General features: G+C 51.6%; 1 protein-coding gene across 1 annotated transcript in view; it reads right to left on the bottom strand.

Moving 5' to 3' along the window:
* The window catches only part of LOC128809750 (NADH dehydrogenase [ubiquinone] 1 alpha subcomplex subunit 10, mitochondrial-like), a 34,549-nt gene extending 19,421 nt beyond the window's left edge, over positions 1-15,128 (bottom strand). The window contains exons 1-7 of the mRNA XM_053982003.1: positions 15,024-15,128; positions 14,068-14,236; positions 13,445-13,660; positions 13,275-13,361; positions 12,240-12,320; positions 4,420-4,466; positions 2,861-2,940 (exon numbers count right to left, since the gene is read on the bottom strand). Of these exons, the coding sequence (XP_053837978.1) occupies positions 2,861-2,940; positions 4,420-4,466; positions 12,240-12,320; positions 13,275-13,361; positions 13,445-13,660; positions 14,068-14,236; positions 15,024-15,128 (785 nt within the window). The remainder of the gene's footprint in view (positions 1-2,860; positions 2,941-4,419; positions 4,467-12,239; positions 12,321-13,274; positions 13,362-13,444; positions 13,661-14,067; positions 14,237-15,023) is intronic.
* Positions 15,129-17,153: the final 2,025 nt, after the last annotated feature.

Genomic DNA, 17,153 nt, shown 5'->3' with positions numbered 1-17,153 from the left:
TGGATATCTACGTAACTTCAGCTGGAAAAAATTTTTTTAAACCACACATGTGATTTTATTTTCATTTACTTCGTGTGGATACTTGCCCCTATTACAACTGCCCAATCTACTTGAAAATAAGTGAAATTTTCAGTCTAACCCAAAACTGCGGTAGATTTTCCTTTTTTCCAAGTGCATGACTAGCTGTGAGTCATTTCAAGAGAAGAATGCATTCATTTGTCACTATTTACTCAGGCTGAGCTAGCTGAATGAGTACAAGTGTAGGCAGCATGATCTGTAAGTGCAAAAACTTTCTTAAAAGGTAATGTTTCCTGGTTAGAAGATTGCTTTTTTTCATCAGCCAGCAGCCTTCAGAGAAAAGGCACTTGCAGAGCAGAGCCACAACAGGAGCTCCTACACGAACCTTTCAAACCACACATGTTCAGCCACATTCAGCAATAGCTGTTTCCAGCTGGAGAAGCTGGAAGGTCCTGGAATAGATGCCCAATGTGGACGTTATACCAAACATCACACAACAAAGTTTAGGAGTGTGGAGAAAAATTGGTAGAATCCCAGAATGGTTTGGGTGGGACAGGACCTTAAAGCTCACCCTGTTCCATATCTCCTGCCATGGGCAGGGACACCTTCCACTACACCAGGTTGCTCCAGGTGCTGTAGGACCTGGCCTTGGACACTTGCAGGCATGGGGCAGGCACCTGGAATGAGAGATTCTCCTCAATATCAGCCCAAGGGAGAGGTCAGCCTTCAGCAGAGCCTGACACCAGCAACTGCATTAAGGACACCGATCAAATCACTTCATCCCATCTCTTGATTTGACTCTGCAGATTATCAGGGCTTCATTAAGAGAAAGCAGCTGCTCAGTGACTCTGCAGATTATCAGAGCTTTCCTTAAGAAAAAACAGCTGCTCAGTGGAAGCAGTGCTGGATATGAAAGAGAACATTACCAATCTTAAGGCTCTGCTCCAGGAAAAGAGAAAAATCAAACAGAACCCAAACACTGTTCCAAATCACCAGGCAGTACCTGCCACAGCACCCAGCTCACAAATCTCACTACCAATAAAAACATTAAAGACATTCGTAACAAGTCAACTAGAAAGAAAGCATCAGTTTTAAGGCAAAAATCCACTATAAACCACTTCAGGCAGCATCAGGCCGCTCCAGTGAAACAGCACAAGGTAACAGGAGTTTTGCCCAGTAACAAACTGCTTTTCAAGGAACAAGCAAACAAACGCCAACGTGGAAAGCAGGCAGGAGTTTGCTCAGCAGTCTATAGCAACTCTTGTTAGCCTGTTTGGACCAGATTTTGGGCATTACCAGGAGTCAGGGAATCAAACTAGGCAGACTAAGAGGTAACAGGTAGCATGAACACAGCCCTCTGCGCCACTGCCAGCAAACAAACAGCTCAGGCAGCTGTGGCTTCTGCATTTACCCCAGATCGGAGCCACCCTGAGGCGCACAGAGCTGGATTCACACACTCCCAGCTCCCCCACAGCCAGGGGACAGAGACACAGATCAGTGTGACAGGCTGCTGGGAGCCCATCTGCTGCCAGGATGCCGAGCAGAGGGGGTTTGCCCAACAGGGGCACTGACCATGTATGCACAGAGGGCAAGGAGGTGAAATCACAGCAGGATTTAGGATTTAGCCTCACTGAGCACCACGAGATGCACCTGGGGCTTGATCTGCTCCAGAGAACAAGCAGCAGCTTTCTCCCCACCAGTGACTGCAGCACTTTGCTCTCAGGGAGATGACATTCCCAAGGCTTCCCATTCCCTTCCAAGAGCCACGTGCTGGCTGTGGGGACACACGGGGAGGCCGCTGACCACACGTGACACCAACAACCCCTGCCTGCACGAGTGACAAGCTCAATATCGAGTTACCCGCTTCAGGAGCTGGCAGAGCCACCACACTGATCCACCTTGGGAGATGCAGCAAGCCCCAGGGGGACACAGGCAGGCTACAAAACACCTGGGAATCTACTCTGATTTCTATCCTGCACGCACCAGAACTTACACAGTTAATTCATCTGATACCCTTTGAGAGTTTCCCTTCCAGAATTATGAGGGACCGTAATTCTGCTTTCAGATTTTTAGGACAATTTTAATTTTCCTAGAGCTCTTTTATAAGAGTTGGGAGAGCTGGCAAGCTCTGTTTCATCCGAGGTTTACAGGGCACACGTTTTTGCTTCCCAGAGAGGAAGCCAGGGGAGCCCAGCGAGAGACAGGACACAGGGAATGGCTTCCAACTGCCAGAGGGCAGGGTTAGAGGGGATATTGGGAAGGAACCAGGGAGGAACCATTGAGGCCCTGGCACAGGGTGCCCAGAGCAGCTGTGGCTGCCCCTGGATCCCTGCAAGTGTCCAGGGAAGAGGCCAGGTCCTAGAGGGCTTGGAGCAACCTGGGATAGTGGAAGGTGTCCCTGCCCATGGCAGGGGGTGGTACTGGATGAGCTTTAAGGTCCCTCCAACCCAAACCATTCTGGGATTCTGGGACAACTGAAAGCACTTCTTGAGGAGAGAAAAGCCCTAAAGCCTTCCAAAAAGGCCTGAGAAAAGCTTGTATTGCATCACTCTCTCCTCAGGTCGTGCAAACACACACAGCCATAGCTGTGGCATTCGGCACACCATTCCTGAGCCCCTTTTCATCTTGCAACACTGGCATCGGGCTTCTGGGATGGCAGAAGTAACTACACTCACACAGTTCTCATGCTGTGAGTGCAGCACCCCTTCACGAGGGCACAATACTGTACCCTGCAGCACAAGGAGGATTTTTTCACATGATTTGTTGATATTGGCAGAGATTTTAAGGTTTGCGCACGTTTTTGCTCAAAGATCTAAGAAGTAAAACATTTTGCTTTGCTAACCTGATCTCTGGTAGGAAGGTCTTCTTGTAAGCATCCTCAATGCTCTGGAGATAGGAAGGAGACACCTTTTTCTCATATGGCTACAAACAAATAAACAGAAAAAGCTGTGGAATTAGCTTACTTTCTTTTGCCACCAGCACAGACTCCAAGGTCTGCTCCACCACCTGCCAAGGGCTCACTCTGGGATAAACAGTCAAACATCCAAGTGAACCACATGCACACGAGTGAAAGTTTCAAAGAATTAAGAGTTTTATTTGGAGTGTTTGGAATTCCTTACATGCCGTAAAATATCTAGAGCAGCCCCCAGCTATCCAAGGACCGACTGATCCTTGCTAACTACACGTTCCAGGGAGCTGTAATAGCCAGCCAGAAAACAGGAGAAGACTGTCTGAGTCCACCTTTTCTATAGGGAGGCCAAATTTGCACCTATTTCCACAGTTTCAGACAAGTGCATGGGCAAACACCCACTCCAAACTCCTGAGAAATTTCATGGATATCATCCCTGCTGTTAACCAGTTTGCTTTCCACACAGTGTACTTTCAATGCCACATTTACAAAACATCAGGAATTTCTCTCATCTACCATGTGTTCCCCAAATAAATCCTACAGAGCTCAGCACTGCCACAGCCCAGCACCCAAAAAGTCACAAGCTACATCAGCAGTTTCTTTCCAAAGGTTTCAAAAATGCCACTGATTTTCATGCTCAGAAGGGCCAAGAACTCACAGGTTTCCCCCAGTACATGAAGAACTTCTTAACTGAGAACTTTTTTCTAATAAATCAAAGCCTTCTTTTAATCTATCAGGTCTCCCAGAGTTAAACTGCATTTCCCATAGCCTTTCAACAAGGCAAGACAAACATCCTTGAATCCTCATAACACATCTGCAAACAGTTACAAGTACACATCTAAGTATCAAAGAAAGAGGGGAAATAAACCCCAAATTACAAACCTTACTTACATTAGTCATTCCCCAAAAGCACCCTACAGCTTTCCTGAGCCAAGACTAGCTCAGTAATGCAGTCATCCAGCAGTGATTTGCTGGAATTCAGGGAGTTAAGTGAACCTGCTGATCCCAGGTGACTCACACATGAACCCCAGCACAGGACTGAGGCAGCAGTCAACTGGGAAGCAGGAGCCAGGGACCCCAGCTGGCCTCCTGGCACTCAGGAATAAGAAATATATCATCTCTAAGTGCATTGCAAGCAGCACATCACCTGCCCACAGCTCCTGAAGTGGCAGCTACAAAAATTCACCTGCTCTTAAAACAATTTCTCATTCCACAAATGACAGCATATTGATGCAGTCACACAAAAAGTTGATTTTTGCTTTTTTTTTTTGCCTTTTTAAAGCAAGCATACAAGAATACCCACAGAGTCACCACCACGACACAGATCTCACACCTCAGAGGACAAGCAGCTCCTCAGAAGCAGCATTCAGCAGCAAACCCCACAGGACTCCACATAAGGTGTGATTACAACAGACATTAGCAGGCAGCAATTGTGAGAGACAAGTAATAATAAAGATAAGAAAGAACTAGGCAATAATTAGAGATCAAATTACCTTGCCTTTCTCTTGAATCCTCTTCTGCACTTCTGGGACAGGCACGTCTACATAAATTGAAATGAACAGGGCTAATGCCTTTATTAATGTTCAGCTCTTTATTAAAAAGATCAGCTGGGCAGGGGGCTCGACGCAGAGCTCGCCCCCGCGGTCGTAGCTTTCCCAGGCAGCCGAAAGGAAGGCGGCGTGCAGAGTCGGTCACTGGAGTCCCGAGCAGCAGCTGTCCTTTCTCCTTTCCTTGTGGCACACCGGTGGCCCGAGGATGAGGAGGCGTGGTGTGCAGAGTCTGTTGCTGAAGTCCAGAACAACAGCTGTCCCCGCTCCTTCCATGGTGGCAGCACCAGGGCTCTCTGTCTCTATCTCCCTGCTTCTCAGAGCCTAATATAGTCTGTTCTCTCTTAGGTGATGGCGACGGTTAAAAGCCAGTCAGGGGATGTGTTTCCCTCTTCCTCAGCTAGGGCATTTATCTAGACTCCTCTATTGTGTTCAGTTTTTGATTTATATTCATTTTTATCTCCTAAAAATACTCCCATGATCCTAAGGGGTTTTTATTTGCATGTTAGTCCCAGAATGGCAGCGTGGAGGGGTGGGAGGCCAGGTAGTTTAGAGAAAACAAACAGAGCAATTAGCTAATTAGCATTTCAATATCGGTACTTAGCTAGAGTTAGTTGTTTTCTTTTAGTGTTGCTATGGGAACTAGGAAAGCCCTGCCCGTGTCTCTGGGGAACACCTGGAAACTGTTCATAACAAATCCCTCCTCTACTTCTTTGATCGGGCTTAAGCCCGCATCAACTTACAGTCTTTGGCTTTTGAGGGCTAACTTCTTTTGGCTTTTGTATGCTTTTACTCAGGCCTGAGGGTAATTCTAGTGTTCTTTAGAAACCAAGGTTTTTTTTTTTTTTTGGTTTTTTTTTTTTTGTTTTTTTTAGGTAACTCCTTTGGCTAAAGGACACTTAGTCTTATTAAACAATTACCAAGTACTTAAACCTTTTCTATGGTACTTTAACTGAGAAACAGTTATTAACACCTTACTGTATATCAGCCTCTAGCAAGTCTTCTTTAAAGTTAATTTTAAGTCCTCTGGTTTCTTAATTACTGTCCATGCACAAGAGGAGGCGGGTGACACTGTTGGGTCTGGTCTGGCGTCTGGGGGTGGCACTGGTCCTTTAACTCTGGTGACGTGGGTCCAGCCTTTTTCTTGGGTCCGTACCGCAGTGTGTGTGGTGAGTAGTACCTGGAAAGGTCCTTCGAATTTGGGGGTTAATGGAGTGGTAGTGTACCAGGACTTTATCAACACCCAATTCCCAGGACTGATGTGGGCATTGGCGTCCAGAGGGGAAGTTTGGGAGAGATACCCCTTCTTTCGGAGGCCTTCTAGGGATTTTCCTATGACCTCTAAATATTTCTGAGTTGCTGCCTCCCCTTCCAGATAATCTGCTGTACTGAAAGGGGTGATTAAAAAAAAAGGGAGTCCAAACATTATTTCATAGGGAGAGACCCCTATGTCAGACCGAGGTCTGGTTCTGCTGCACAAGAGAGCGAGAAGTAAACACCTGAGCCAATTCATCTTTGTTTCTTCAATTAATTTAGTTAACACATTTTTAAGAGTTCTATTCATCCTTTCCACTCTTCTAGAGCTTTAAGGATGCCATGGGGTGTGCAATCTCCACCTTACCCCCAGGACTTTTGTTACTTGATGTAAAGTTTGAGTGACAAAATGTGTACCTTGGGCTAAGTCAATGTTATTGACTAGCCCATATCGTGGTATGATGTTTTCTAAGATTATTCATGCAACTTCCTGCGCAGTTTCCTTTTTGGTTGGGAAAGCCTCCACCCAGTGAGTGAGGTGATCCACGATCACTAGTAAATGTTTGTACTTTAATTTTCCCATGCAGGATCAACTTTTGGGCTTCTTTTATCAGGATAGCTGCTGCTGCTGCGATTACTTGCAGGCAAGTTGGCCATCCTCTGGCTACTGGGTCTAGTAGTTTTGAGAGGTAGGCTATTGGCTTTTTTTTATCTTTCCCACTTAAATACATTCTTAGGGCTTCTTTGAGCAACTCATTCATGTTCTTTTCTTGCCAGTCCTCTATCTTTTCTAGTTTTTGTCTAATATCGGGTCAGGATTTGGTGACAAACTAGACCTTTAAGAGGACTTGACCCTCTGGGCTATCTGGGTCTATATTTGAATATAACTGGAAATTTCGTTTTAGTTGGTTAAGCCAAATTGCCGGGGTCTCATCCTTCTCCTCAGTACCATCAAAGGCCAATTTCGTGTTGCTTCCTCTAGGGATACTCTTTGATCCCTCTTATCATGAGGGACCTATAGTCTCTTATGTTTTGCCTACCTTCTTGTTGGCTGGGACTCCAGTTGGGGTCCACCAAGGGCATCCCCTGGTTCCCTGGGGGCCCCAATCCACCCTCTCTTTCCCATATCTTCACCCCTGCCGCTCAGATCATCTGGACCTTTCTCAGAAAGAACAGAATGCTTAGAATAGCTCAGGTCTCCCCAGGTACAAATACTCAGCCCTAGAAATTGGTCCAACTGGCTAGATATTCCAACGGGGTCTTCCACTAAATTTCTTAGCTCTTTCCCAAATCCCCGGACTTTGGAAACTGCCAAAGGTGCATCCACAAACCTAACTCCCCCAGCTGCTCTACCCACAGGAACCCCTCTAAGGGGAAAGAGCCCCTCCACCCTTGGTGCTTTGGATCGGGTGCTACAATACGGCCCTTTTTCTAAGGCACCAAGCAGGGAAATAGTAGTGGAGAGAGACACTGGAGGCCAGGGGGCATGCCAGGTGGTGAACCAACCCTGGGCAAAGGTGGCCTCAGCTCCCAAGTGGGAGGAGGCAAGGAAACTCCATCTGGAGAAGAGGAAGAGGGAGTTGGGGAGATGGCTGAGGAAACTAAGGGAAGGGACGATGAAACAGAGGTGGGAAAACAGGGGAAAGGAATCAGGGACTCAATAGGAGGGGCTGAAGGACCAACTGGGGAAACTGTTGGGGAAGTAACAGGAGCAGACGGGGACAGGCAATCGAGGGGGTCTCATTCCTTTATTTTTCTAGTCTCCCCCTCTCTATTCCCTTTTGTCTTCCTCTCTATTTCTTTGTAACTTGCATATTCTCAGTCTCATTATTTATAGAATTCTCCAGCCAGCAAGCTGCATGAGATAGTTGTTCTATATCAAGGCCCTCTCAGTTGTGGTTTTTTTTTTTTTTTTTTTTTTTTTTTTTTTTTTTTTTTGTGTTGGTTTAACTGATTACACATCCACTGATCTTGGGTTCCATATCACGGCCACTGTCCCTGTAATTCTAACTTCGGCCATACTTCCTATACTGTAATGTATCATCTTACTCTTGTCTAAACCCTTCATAGTCTCCTGAGAATCCCATTAGTCTAACAGTTGCCCCAAGGGGCTGTTAGGTGGAATTCTCTTTGCTTTGGAAGGATTTGCTCCTTTACTATAACCTCTTCCCATTTTCAGGCCTCAAAAACAAAAAAAAAATATATACCTTAAATGGTGCTTCTATCTAAAATGGAATATACTGACAGGCAGCTAAAGCGCATCTGACCCCTCCCAACTTCGTATTTTGAATCACTTGACTAAACTTAATCACTTTTAACTAAATTCCCCTCGTGGCACTTTACATTGTCTCTTGGCCAGGACAATCACTAGTCATACTCTTATCTATTGTCTTCTGTTCTTTTTCTCTTTGGCCTAAGTTTTGAACTCCTTGATGGACTTTCTAGCCTTGTACCCCTGCTAAGTCCTGCCCAAACTCTTACTTGGCCTTTTGCCTAACCTTCTTACTAGGCTTGGGAAGCTTGGTCTCCCTGCCGAGGTAAGGTCGAACGTCCTGCCGAGCCTTACACTCGAACTCCGGCCAAGCCCCCTTGCCTGACTCTCCTACTAGGTTTGGGAAGCTTGGTCTCCCTGCCGAGGTAAGGTCGAACGTCCTGCCGAGCCTTACACTTGAACTCCGGCCAAGCCCCCTTGCCTGACCCTACTAGGCTTGGGAAGCTTGGTCTCCCTGCCGAGGTAAGGTCGAACGTCCTGCCGAGCCTTACACTCGAACTCCGGCCAAGCCCCCTTGCCTGACTCTCCTACTAGGCTTGGGAAGCTTGGTCTCCCTGCCGAGGTAAGGTCGAACGTCCTGCCGAGCCTTACACTCGAACTCCGGCCAAGCCCCCTTGCCTGACCCTACTAACCTTGGGAAGCTTGGTCTCCCTGCCGAGGTAAGGTCGAACGTCCTGCCGAGCCTTACACTCGAACTCCGGCCAAGCCCCCTTGCCTGACCCTACTAGGCTTGGGAAGCTTGGTCTCCCTGCCGAGGTAAGGTTGAACGTCCTGCCGAGCCTTACACTCGAACTCCGGCCAAGCCCCCTTGCCTGACTCTCCTACTAGGCTTGGGAAGCTTGGTCTCCCTGCCGAGGTAAGGTCGAACGTCCTGCCGAGCCTTACACTCGAACTCCGGCCAAGCCCCCTTGCCTGACCCTACTAGGCTTGGGAAGCTTGGTCTCCCTGCCGAGGTAAGGTCGAACGTCCTGCCGAGCCTTACACTCGAACTCCGGCCAAGCCCCCTTGCCTGACCCTACTAGGCTTGGGAAGCTTGGTCTCCCTGCCGAGGTAAGGTTGAACGTCCTGCCGAGCCTTACACTCGAACTTCGGCCAAGCCCCCTTGCCTGACCCTACTAGGCTTGGGAAGCTTGGTCTCCCTGCCGAGGTAAGGTCGAACGTCCTGCCGAGCCTTACACTCGAACTCCGGCCAAGCCCCCTTGCCTGACTCTCCTACTAGGCTTGGGAAGCTTGGTCTCCCTGCCGAGGTAAGGTCGAACGTCCTGCCGAGCCTTACACTCGAACTCCGGCCAAGCCCCCTTGCCTGACCCTACTAGGCTTGGGAAGCTTGGTCTCCCTGCCGAGGTAAGGTCGAACGTCCTGCCGAGCCTTACACTCGAACTCCGGCCAAGCCCCCTTGCCTGACTCTCCTACTAGGCTTGGGAAGCTTGGTCTCCCTGCCGAGGTAAGGTCGAACGTCCTGCCGAGCCTTACACTCGAACTCCGGCCAAGCCCCCTTGCCTGACCCTACTAGGCTTGGGAAGCTTGGTCTCCCTGCCGAGGTAAGGTCGAACGTCCTGCCGAGCCTTACACTCGAACTCCGGCCAAGCCCCCTTGCCTGACCCTACTAGGCTTGGGAAGCTTGGTCTCCCTGCCGAGGTAAGGTCGAACGTCCTGCCGAGCCTTACACTCGAACTTCGGCCAAGCCCCCTTGCCTGACCCTACTAGGCTTGGGAAGCTTGGTCTCCCTGCCGAGGTAAGGTCGAACGTCCTGCCGAGCCTTACACTCGAACTCCGGCCAAGCCCCCTTGCCTGACCCTACTAGGCTTGGGAAGCTTGGTCTCCCTGCCGAGGTAAGGTCGAACGTCCTGCCGAGCCTTACACTCGAACTCCGGCCAAGCCCCCTTGCCTGACCCTACTAACCTTGGGAAGCTTGGTCTCCCTGCCGAGGTAAGGTCGAACGTCCTGCCGAGCCTTACACTCGAACTCCGGCCAAGCCCCCTTGCCTGACCCTACTAGGCTTGGGAAGCTTGGTCTCCCTGCCGAGGTAAGGTCGAACGTCCTGCCGAGCCTTACACTCGAACTCCGGCCAAGCCCCCTTGCCTGACCCTACTAACCTTGGGAAGCTTGGTCTCCCTGCCGAGGTAAGGTCGAACGTCCTGCCGAGCCTTACACTCGAACTCCGGCCAAGCCCCCTTGCCTGACCCTACTAGGCTTGGGAAGCTTGGTCTCCCTGCCGAGGTAAGGTCGAACGTCCTGCCGAGCCTTACACTCGAACTCCGGCCAAGCCCCCTTGCCTGACTCTCCTACTAGGCTTGGGAAGCTTGGTCTCCCTGCCGAGGTAAGGTCGAACGTCCTGCCGAGCCTTACACTCGAACTCCGGCCAAGCCCCCTTGCCTGACCCTACTAGGCTTGGGAAGCTTGGTCTCCCTGCCGAGGTAAGGTCGAACGTCCTGCCGAGCCTTACACTCGAACTCCGGCCAAGCCCCCTTGCCTGACCCTACTAGGCTTGGGAAGCTTGGTCTCCCTGCCGAGGTAAGGTCGAACGTCCTGCCGAGCCTTACACTCGAACTCCGGCCAAGCCCCCTTGCCTGACCCTACTAGGCTTGGGAAGCTTGGTCTCCCTGCCGAGGTAAGGTCGAACATCCTGCCGAGCCTTACACTCGAACTCCGGCCAAGCCCCCTTGCCTTACTCTCCTACTAGACTTAGCTTCCTTGCCTTCCTGCCTTTCTCCTTACTTGGGTTATTGCCTGCTCTGACGGGGACATCCTGCCCTGCCTTCCAGGGCCATTCCCCTATCTGCTCTGACGGGGACCTCCATCCTTGCCTGCCATGGACATCCTACCTGCCCTGTTATCCTGTCCTGCCTGCTGGGGACATGCCCTCTTGCTGCTCCTGCTTGCTAGGACATCCCGCCCTACATGCCCTGTTATCCTCTCCTGCCTGGCGGGGACATGCCCTCTGCCCGGTGGGGACATGACGCTCCTTTCTGCTTGGACATCCCACCTGCCCTGTTTTCCTGTCCTGCCTGGCAGGGACATGCCTTTTGCCTGTCGGGGACATGCTTTCTGTCTGCCAGGTACATCCCACCTGCCGTCCTATCCCATCCTGCCGGCGCCGGGGACATGTCCTCTAGGACCTCCACATCCCACCTGCCCTGCTGGGGATATTCCCCTTGCCCTGATTGCCAGGGACTTACTTTGCCCATAGGGCACCTCCACACGCTCGGAGGAGGGCCTGCTTTACTTCTAAGGAGACGCCTCAGTCGCTCCTCTATTCCACTCGCTTCCCCCCGTTCCCGGCCGGCCCCTTCGCAGGAGTCCGGAAACGCGGGTACTAGCGGGTCCCTCTCACTTCGGGGGTCCGAGCTGCCGGCCCCCGTCTCACTCACTCACTCATTCGCTCGTCTCCCGGTTTTTCTTACCCATCCGATGCTCCTCTGCGTTGCTCGTCTCACGCGGATCCTAGGGTCCGAAGGTAGCCAGCAACTCCCGAGGGTCCCTCGAAGCAGATGGTTGAGCTGTCCAGCTGTCCGGGGGGTCCTCTTCGGGCGTGGCTATCCCGGACGAGCCCCCAAATTGAAATGAACAGGGCTAATGCCTTTATTAATGTTCAGCTCTTTATTAAAAAGATCAGCTGGGCAGGGGGCTCGACGCAGAGCTCGCCCCCGCGGTCGTAGCTTTCCCAGGCAGCCGAAAGGAAGGCGGCGTGCAGAGTCGGTCACTGGAGTCCCGAGCAGCAGCTGTCCTTTCTCCTTTCCTTGTGGCACACCGGTGGCCCGAGGATGAGGAGGCGTGGTGTGCAGAGTCTGTTGCTGAAGTCCAGAACAACAGCTGTCCCCGCTCCTTCCATGGTGGCAGCACCAGGGCTCTCTGTCTCTATCTCCCTGCTTCTCAGAGCCTAATATAGTCTGTTCTCTCTTAGGTGATGGCGACGGTTAAAAGCCAGTCAGGGGATGTGTTTCCCTCTTCCTCAGCTAGGGCATTTATCTAGACTCCTCTATTGTGTTCAGTTTTTGATTTATATTCATTTTTATCTCCTAAAAATACTCCCATGATCCTAAGGGGTTTTTATTTGCATGTTAGTCCCAGAATGGCAGCGTGGAGGGGTGGGAGGCCAGGTAGTTTAGAGAAAACAAACAGAGCAATTAGCTAATTAGCATTTCAATATCGGTACTTAGCTAGAGTTAGTTGTTTTCTTTTAGTGTTGCTATGGGAACTAGGAAAGCCCTGCCCGTGTCTCTGGGGAACACCTGGAAACTGTTCATAACATAAATGACCAAGTGAGGTGGCAGCAACTCAGAAATGCTGATCTCCTTGACCTCTTTGTAGTGATCAAGGCCTGTGTAAAACACAAACAAATCACATTCCCCACCTCTGTATTTGGAGTCTCTTCTTCTGGGCTCACAGAGCAAGTTCAGGGTATGCCTTTCCTCTAACAGAATTCAGGAAGTTTACAGAAAAACTTCCTCCAGAAAACTTCCATGCACTGAGATCTAAGAATCTAAACCCAGTTGTAGCAAAGAGGGACTTTATTCCTGGCTCAGGTTTACAGGAATCTCAGCTTTTCCTCCACCATTTAGAGACAATAAGCAGCAGTAGCTGTAATCAAGATTTTTGTTCCCTAAGGATTCCAGTACAATCCAAACTGGGATTTTGTATTAAACTGTGGATTGCTGGGCTTTGCTGCCTCAGCAATGCAGACACAGGTCATCATTATCACCTCTCAAAGCCATCCAGTAACTTACAGCAGGTGGCAAAAAAACAAATATATACACCTCTTAAATCCAACAGCAAAACCAGGAGGCAGTCAAGAAAACAGTTATGTCCACCTCAGGAGCAGCCAAAAGAACAGATTTGCTAAGAACATGCAGCAACAGCTCAGGAGCTCAGCACCCATAACCCCAAACCAAATCACTCAGGTTGGCAGGAACATCCCCAAATCACCCGGTTCAAGCACTCTGCTGAGAACTCCACCCACAGCGTTCCAAGTATCTCCAGGGGGGAGATCCCAGGTGATTTGCTCCAGGGTTTGACTCTCTTCACAGCGAAAAAGGGTTTTTCCTTACAAATGAAACGCTTTGCATTTCAATCCCTGCCCTTTATCTTTTGTCTCCTCGCTGCCACTGAAACCAGACTAGCTCCACCCAGCAACATACAACACATGAACACTGAACCTTTAAAGGAATCCCTCCTTCCAAGCAGGAATGTTTTGTTTCTTTTTTAAAGTAAAGTTAACTACCAGACTCCTGAGAGATTATGGCCAAACAGCTTCCTTTTGCTGGCAGGAACTCACATCTCTTGTGGACATATCCCTGCTTTAACATGGCATCCAGGAACACGAAGTCACTGTAGGGAGAGCGCTCCAGCACCACGCCTTGACCTGCAAGGGAGAGCAGGCTCCAGGTTGGAACAAAAGGAGCTGCAAGGTCCCTTCCAGCCCAAACCATTCCATGATTCCCCAACCTGTGCTGAGCAGGTGCTCCAAGGCGTCGGCGTACTGCAGGACTCGGCTCCCGAAGATCCAGGACTGCAGGCGGTACGAGTGCCCGTCGGGAGACTCGGGGTCCATGTAGAACTTCTCCAGGCTACAGAAGCCATTGAACTTCTCAGGCAGCAGCTTGCCCTCCCCCGAGATCCTGTCCTGGTAGTGGATGTCTGCCTCGGGGAAGTACTTCATCCCTGAGAAAGAGAAGAAACCCACAGCAGAAATAAGCTGTGCTCATGTGCAGCAAACACCTCTTCAGCTACTGAGCACACAGCTGCTCCTTCAACAGCTCCCCTGCCCATCACAGCAGAGGGCAACGAACCCCAACTCCGAGCTCTGCCACGGCCCAGGGAGAGCTGAGCTGTTCCAAGCACATCCACGTGGAAAAGCCAAGCTCCCGGGGAGCACACAGACTCCATTAGAACTGCAGCTTCACTCACAACAAATCCCCATCCCAAACCTCACCAACATCACCCACAGAGCCTCCCCACTCCCTCCAGCATTTCCCAGTCAGGAACTGCTGCTCTGATGAACTTCCTCTGCACAAGAACCACGACTAAACTCTGTCAGCTCTCAGGGAAACAGACAGAGTGAGACATACCCAGTTTGTCTGCTATTTGCTGGGCCAGCTGGCCCTTCCCAGAAGACAGATTCCCCTCTACTGTAAAGACTTTGCTGTGCTCTGTGAACTTCTTGCTGGTCCTTTCTCCCAACATATAGGCCAGCCACCCATACTGCAGGCTCTGCTCAGGGCTGGCGTGGATTCTTGCCTGGAGAAAAACACATGGAAATCAGCAGCTTTGGAGGGATTTTTCAGCTCAAACACTGTTTCTTCAGACACACACACAGGACACACTCTTATGCATCTAATACAAGTTTTCACTCAGTAACCTTAGCACCGTCATTTCAGCTTAGCAACTGCAGCAGTGGTTAGGCAGGGAAGTTGTTCATCAAATTAAAGGCTGAGAAGACAGAAAAAAACATGGAACAATTTTCAGTCTGAAGGCCAGACACACAACACACCCAGAGTTCCCAAGAGAGACCACACATTAGACTTTTGCTCGTACTTTCTGTGGTTCTGGGCACATAATAACACTAAACCCACTCGCAGGAGAGTTACAGCTTCATTTCAATACAGCTTTCAATGCACCATTTCTGAGCGGTGGCAAGAGGGACCCACCTAGGCTATGGGGCTGAAGGCAGGGCCTTTCTGACCCCGCTCAGAGCCTCCCCCAGGCCCCGACAAACATCTTACAAACCTCATTCTGAGCACTGCAGTACCCTCCCTCACACAGGGGCGGTCATTTCTATCGAACACTCCTTTCCTCGCAGCACTACTGCCCACAGCCGCAACCGAAGGTCACTGCACTCTCCTGCACTTGCTCCAGTCTGCCTCGCATTTCGCCGCCTCTCCCAGCTCCCTGCCGGCAATGTCCCTTCCCAAGGAACAGCCCGGCCCCGGGGAGAGGCATCTCCGGCCTCCAGCTGTCTCTGCTCACCCCCTCCCCCAGCAGGACGGAGCTCCGGACACAGCCCTGCCCAGCCACCTCCACTCACCCCCCCCGGCAGGGCGGAGCCCAGCGCGGCGCTGCCCGGCCCGGAGCTCCCCCGCCGACCCCGGGCGGCCGCGGCCCGGCCGAGCCGGGACACCCACAAGGACATGGCGGCGCCGGGCGGAGAGCGGCGGCGCGCGGTGATGACGTCAGGCGGGAGAGGCACTGCGCCCCGGGGAGGAAGGCGCTATGAGGCCACGCCCCCGGACACGCCCCTCGCCAGAGGCCACGCCCACGGTCCGTGTGGGCTCTGGCGGGAGCGGGGACAGGGGACAATGGGGACAGCGACAGGCGGCACCGGGAACGGCCGGGATAGGGAACGGCCCGGGTTAGGGACTAGGGGGGACAGGGGACAGCGGGGACAGCGACAGGCGGCACCGGGAACGGCCGGGATAGGGAACGGCCCGGGTTAGGGACTAGGGGGGACAGGGGACAGCGGGGACAGCGACAGGCGGCACCGGGAACGGCCGGGATAGGGAACGGCCCGGGTTAGGGACTAGGGGGGACAGGAACAGCCTGGTTAAGAACAGGGGTCAGGCGGGACTAGGAGCAGCCGAATCAGTGAGCAGGTGGAACAGGGAACAGCCAGGTTAGGAATGGGGACTAGGCGGGACAGGGAACAGTCTGGCTGGGGAATGGCAGTCGGAACAGGAACAGGCAGTAGGCGGGACCGGGCCCAACCGAGTTAGGGAACAGTGGGCTAGGGAACAGGCGGGACCGGCGACAGCCCGGTGGGACAGGGAACAGCCTGGATTGGGAGCGGGCGCGATAACGGACAGCCGGGTTAGGGAACAGGTGGGAATAGGGAACAGCTGGGTTAGGGAACAGCTGGGAATAGGGAACAGCCGGGTTAGGAACGGGTGGGAATAGGGAACAGCCCGGTTAGGGAACAGGTGGGGCCAGGACCAAGCGGGGACAATGAACAGCCGGGTTAGGCATCAGACGGGATAAGGGACGGACAGGATGCCTGCACTATGTCTGCCCGCAGGTCCCCACAGGAGGGAGCCTAGGATACGTCTCTTTCCAACACCTGCACATCCAGTTGTCCTAATTCCCTCTGCACCCTGCTTCAGGTGCTTGACCAACATCTCCAAGCTTTTAGGCTGGCAGCATGTGCAGTAACCCTAACCCTTATGTAAAATCACTGTTAAATTACTGGGCCTGGGAAGGTCATAACCAAACGTTTTACAAATTTCCCATCAAAGTGACATCAGCTCTGCTGACCTGGCACATTTGTGACACCATTAGCGGCTTCTGCTTTGCCCCCTGGCAAGAAGCAATCAAGTTGCATTTCAAGGATTTGTCCCTGGAATTTGCAAAGAGCTTGAAAAACCCAACCAAACAATCCACAAAGGATTGCGTTGAGGTTTCCTTAACAGCTCTGTCTGCAACCAGACTAGTTGGGTGCTCCAAGCCCTGTCCAACCTGGCCTTGAGCCCTTCCAGGGATGGGGCAGCCACAGCTTCCCTGGTCAACCTATGCCAGGGCCTCACCACAGCAGCTGGAGCTGGTTTTGGGGGGAAGAATTTTGCTGCAGCAAACTCGGTTTTAATCAAGTTAATGCTGCCCAAAAGTTTTGGGCAGCATTAACTCAGGGAAAGGCAAAGTGAGAAGGAACAGGCTGGCTTTTCCTGAGCGGGCATCAGGCTCTCAAATGGTGGCCCACGGACATGGTGTTTGCCAGGATTCCATGTTTCCCTTGGACAATGGCCCACAGACATGGTGATTCCCACAATCCAATGGTCCCGGAGGATGGTGGCCCACTGATAAGTTTCCCAGGATACAGTGTCATCTGTACATAGGATGGTGGTCTATAGTCATGGTGTTTCCCAGCATTTGGTGGCTCCTTGGGGATTTGGTGGCCCCTGGGAAGAGGGGCTTGTGGACACTGTGTTTCCCAGGATTTGGTGTCCCCTGAGGATTGCGGCCCAGGTGCGTGGTGTTTCCTAGGATTTGGTCTCCTCTGTGGATGGTGGCCCATGGGCACAGCGTTTCCTAGGACTTAGTGTCCCCTTGTGAGGGCAGCCCCTGGGGCTCAGTGTTCCCAGGATTAGGCTGTCACCTAGGGACAGCGGTCCACGGGCACAGTGTTTCCCAGGATTTGGTGTCCCCAGGCATGGCTCCCCAGGCACGG

The sequence above is a fragment of the Vidua macroura genome, chromosome 7, assembly GCF_024509145.1.
Source record: "Vidua macroura isolate BioBank_ID:100142 chromosome 7, ASM2450914v1, whole genome shotgun sequence".
NCBI lineage: Eukaryota > Metazoa > Chordata > Aves > Passeriformes > Viduidae > Vidua > Vidua macroura.
This window is presented reverse-complemented; position numbering and strand designations above follow the sequence as displayed.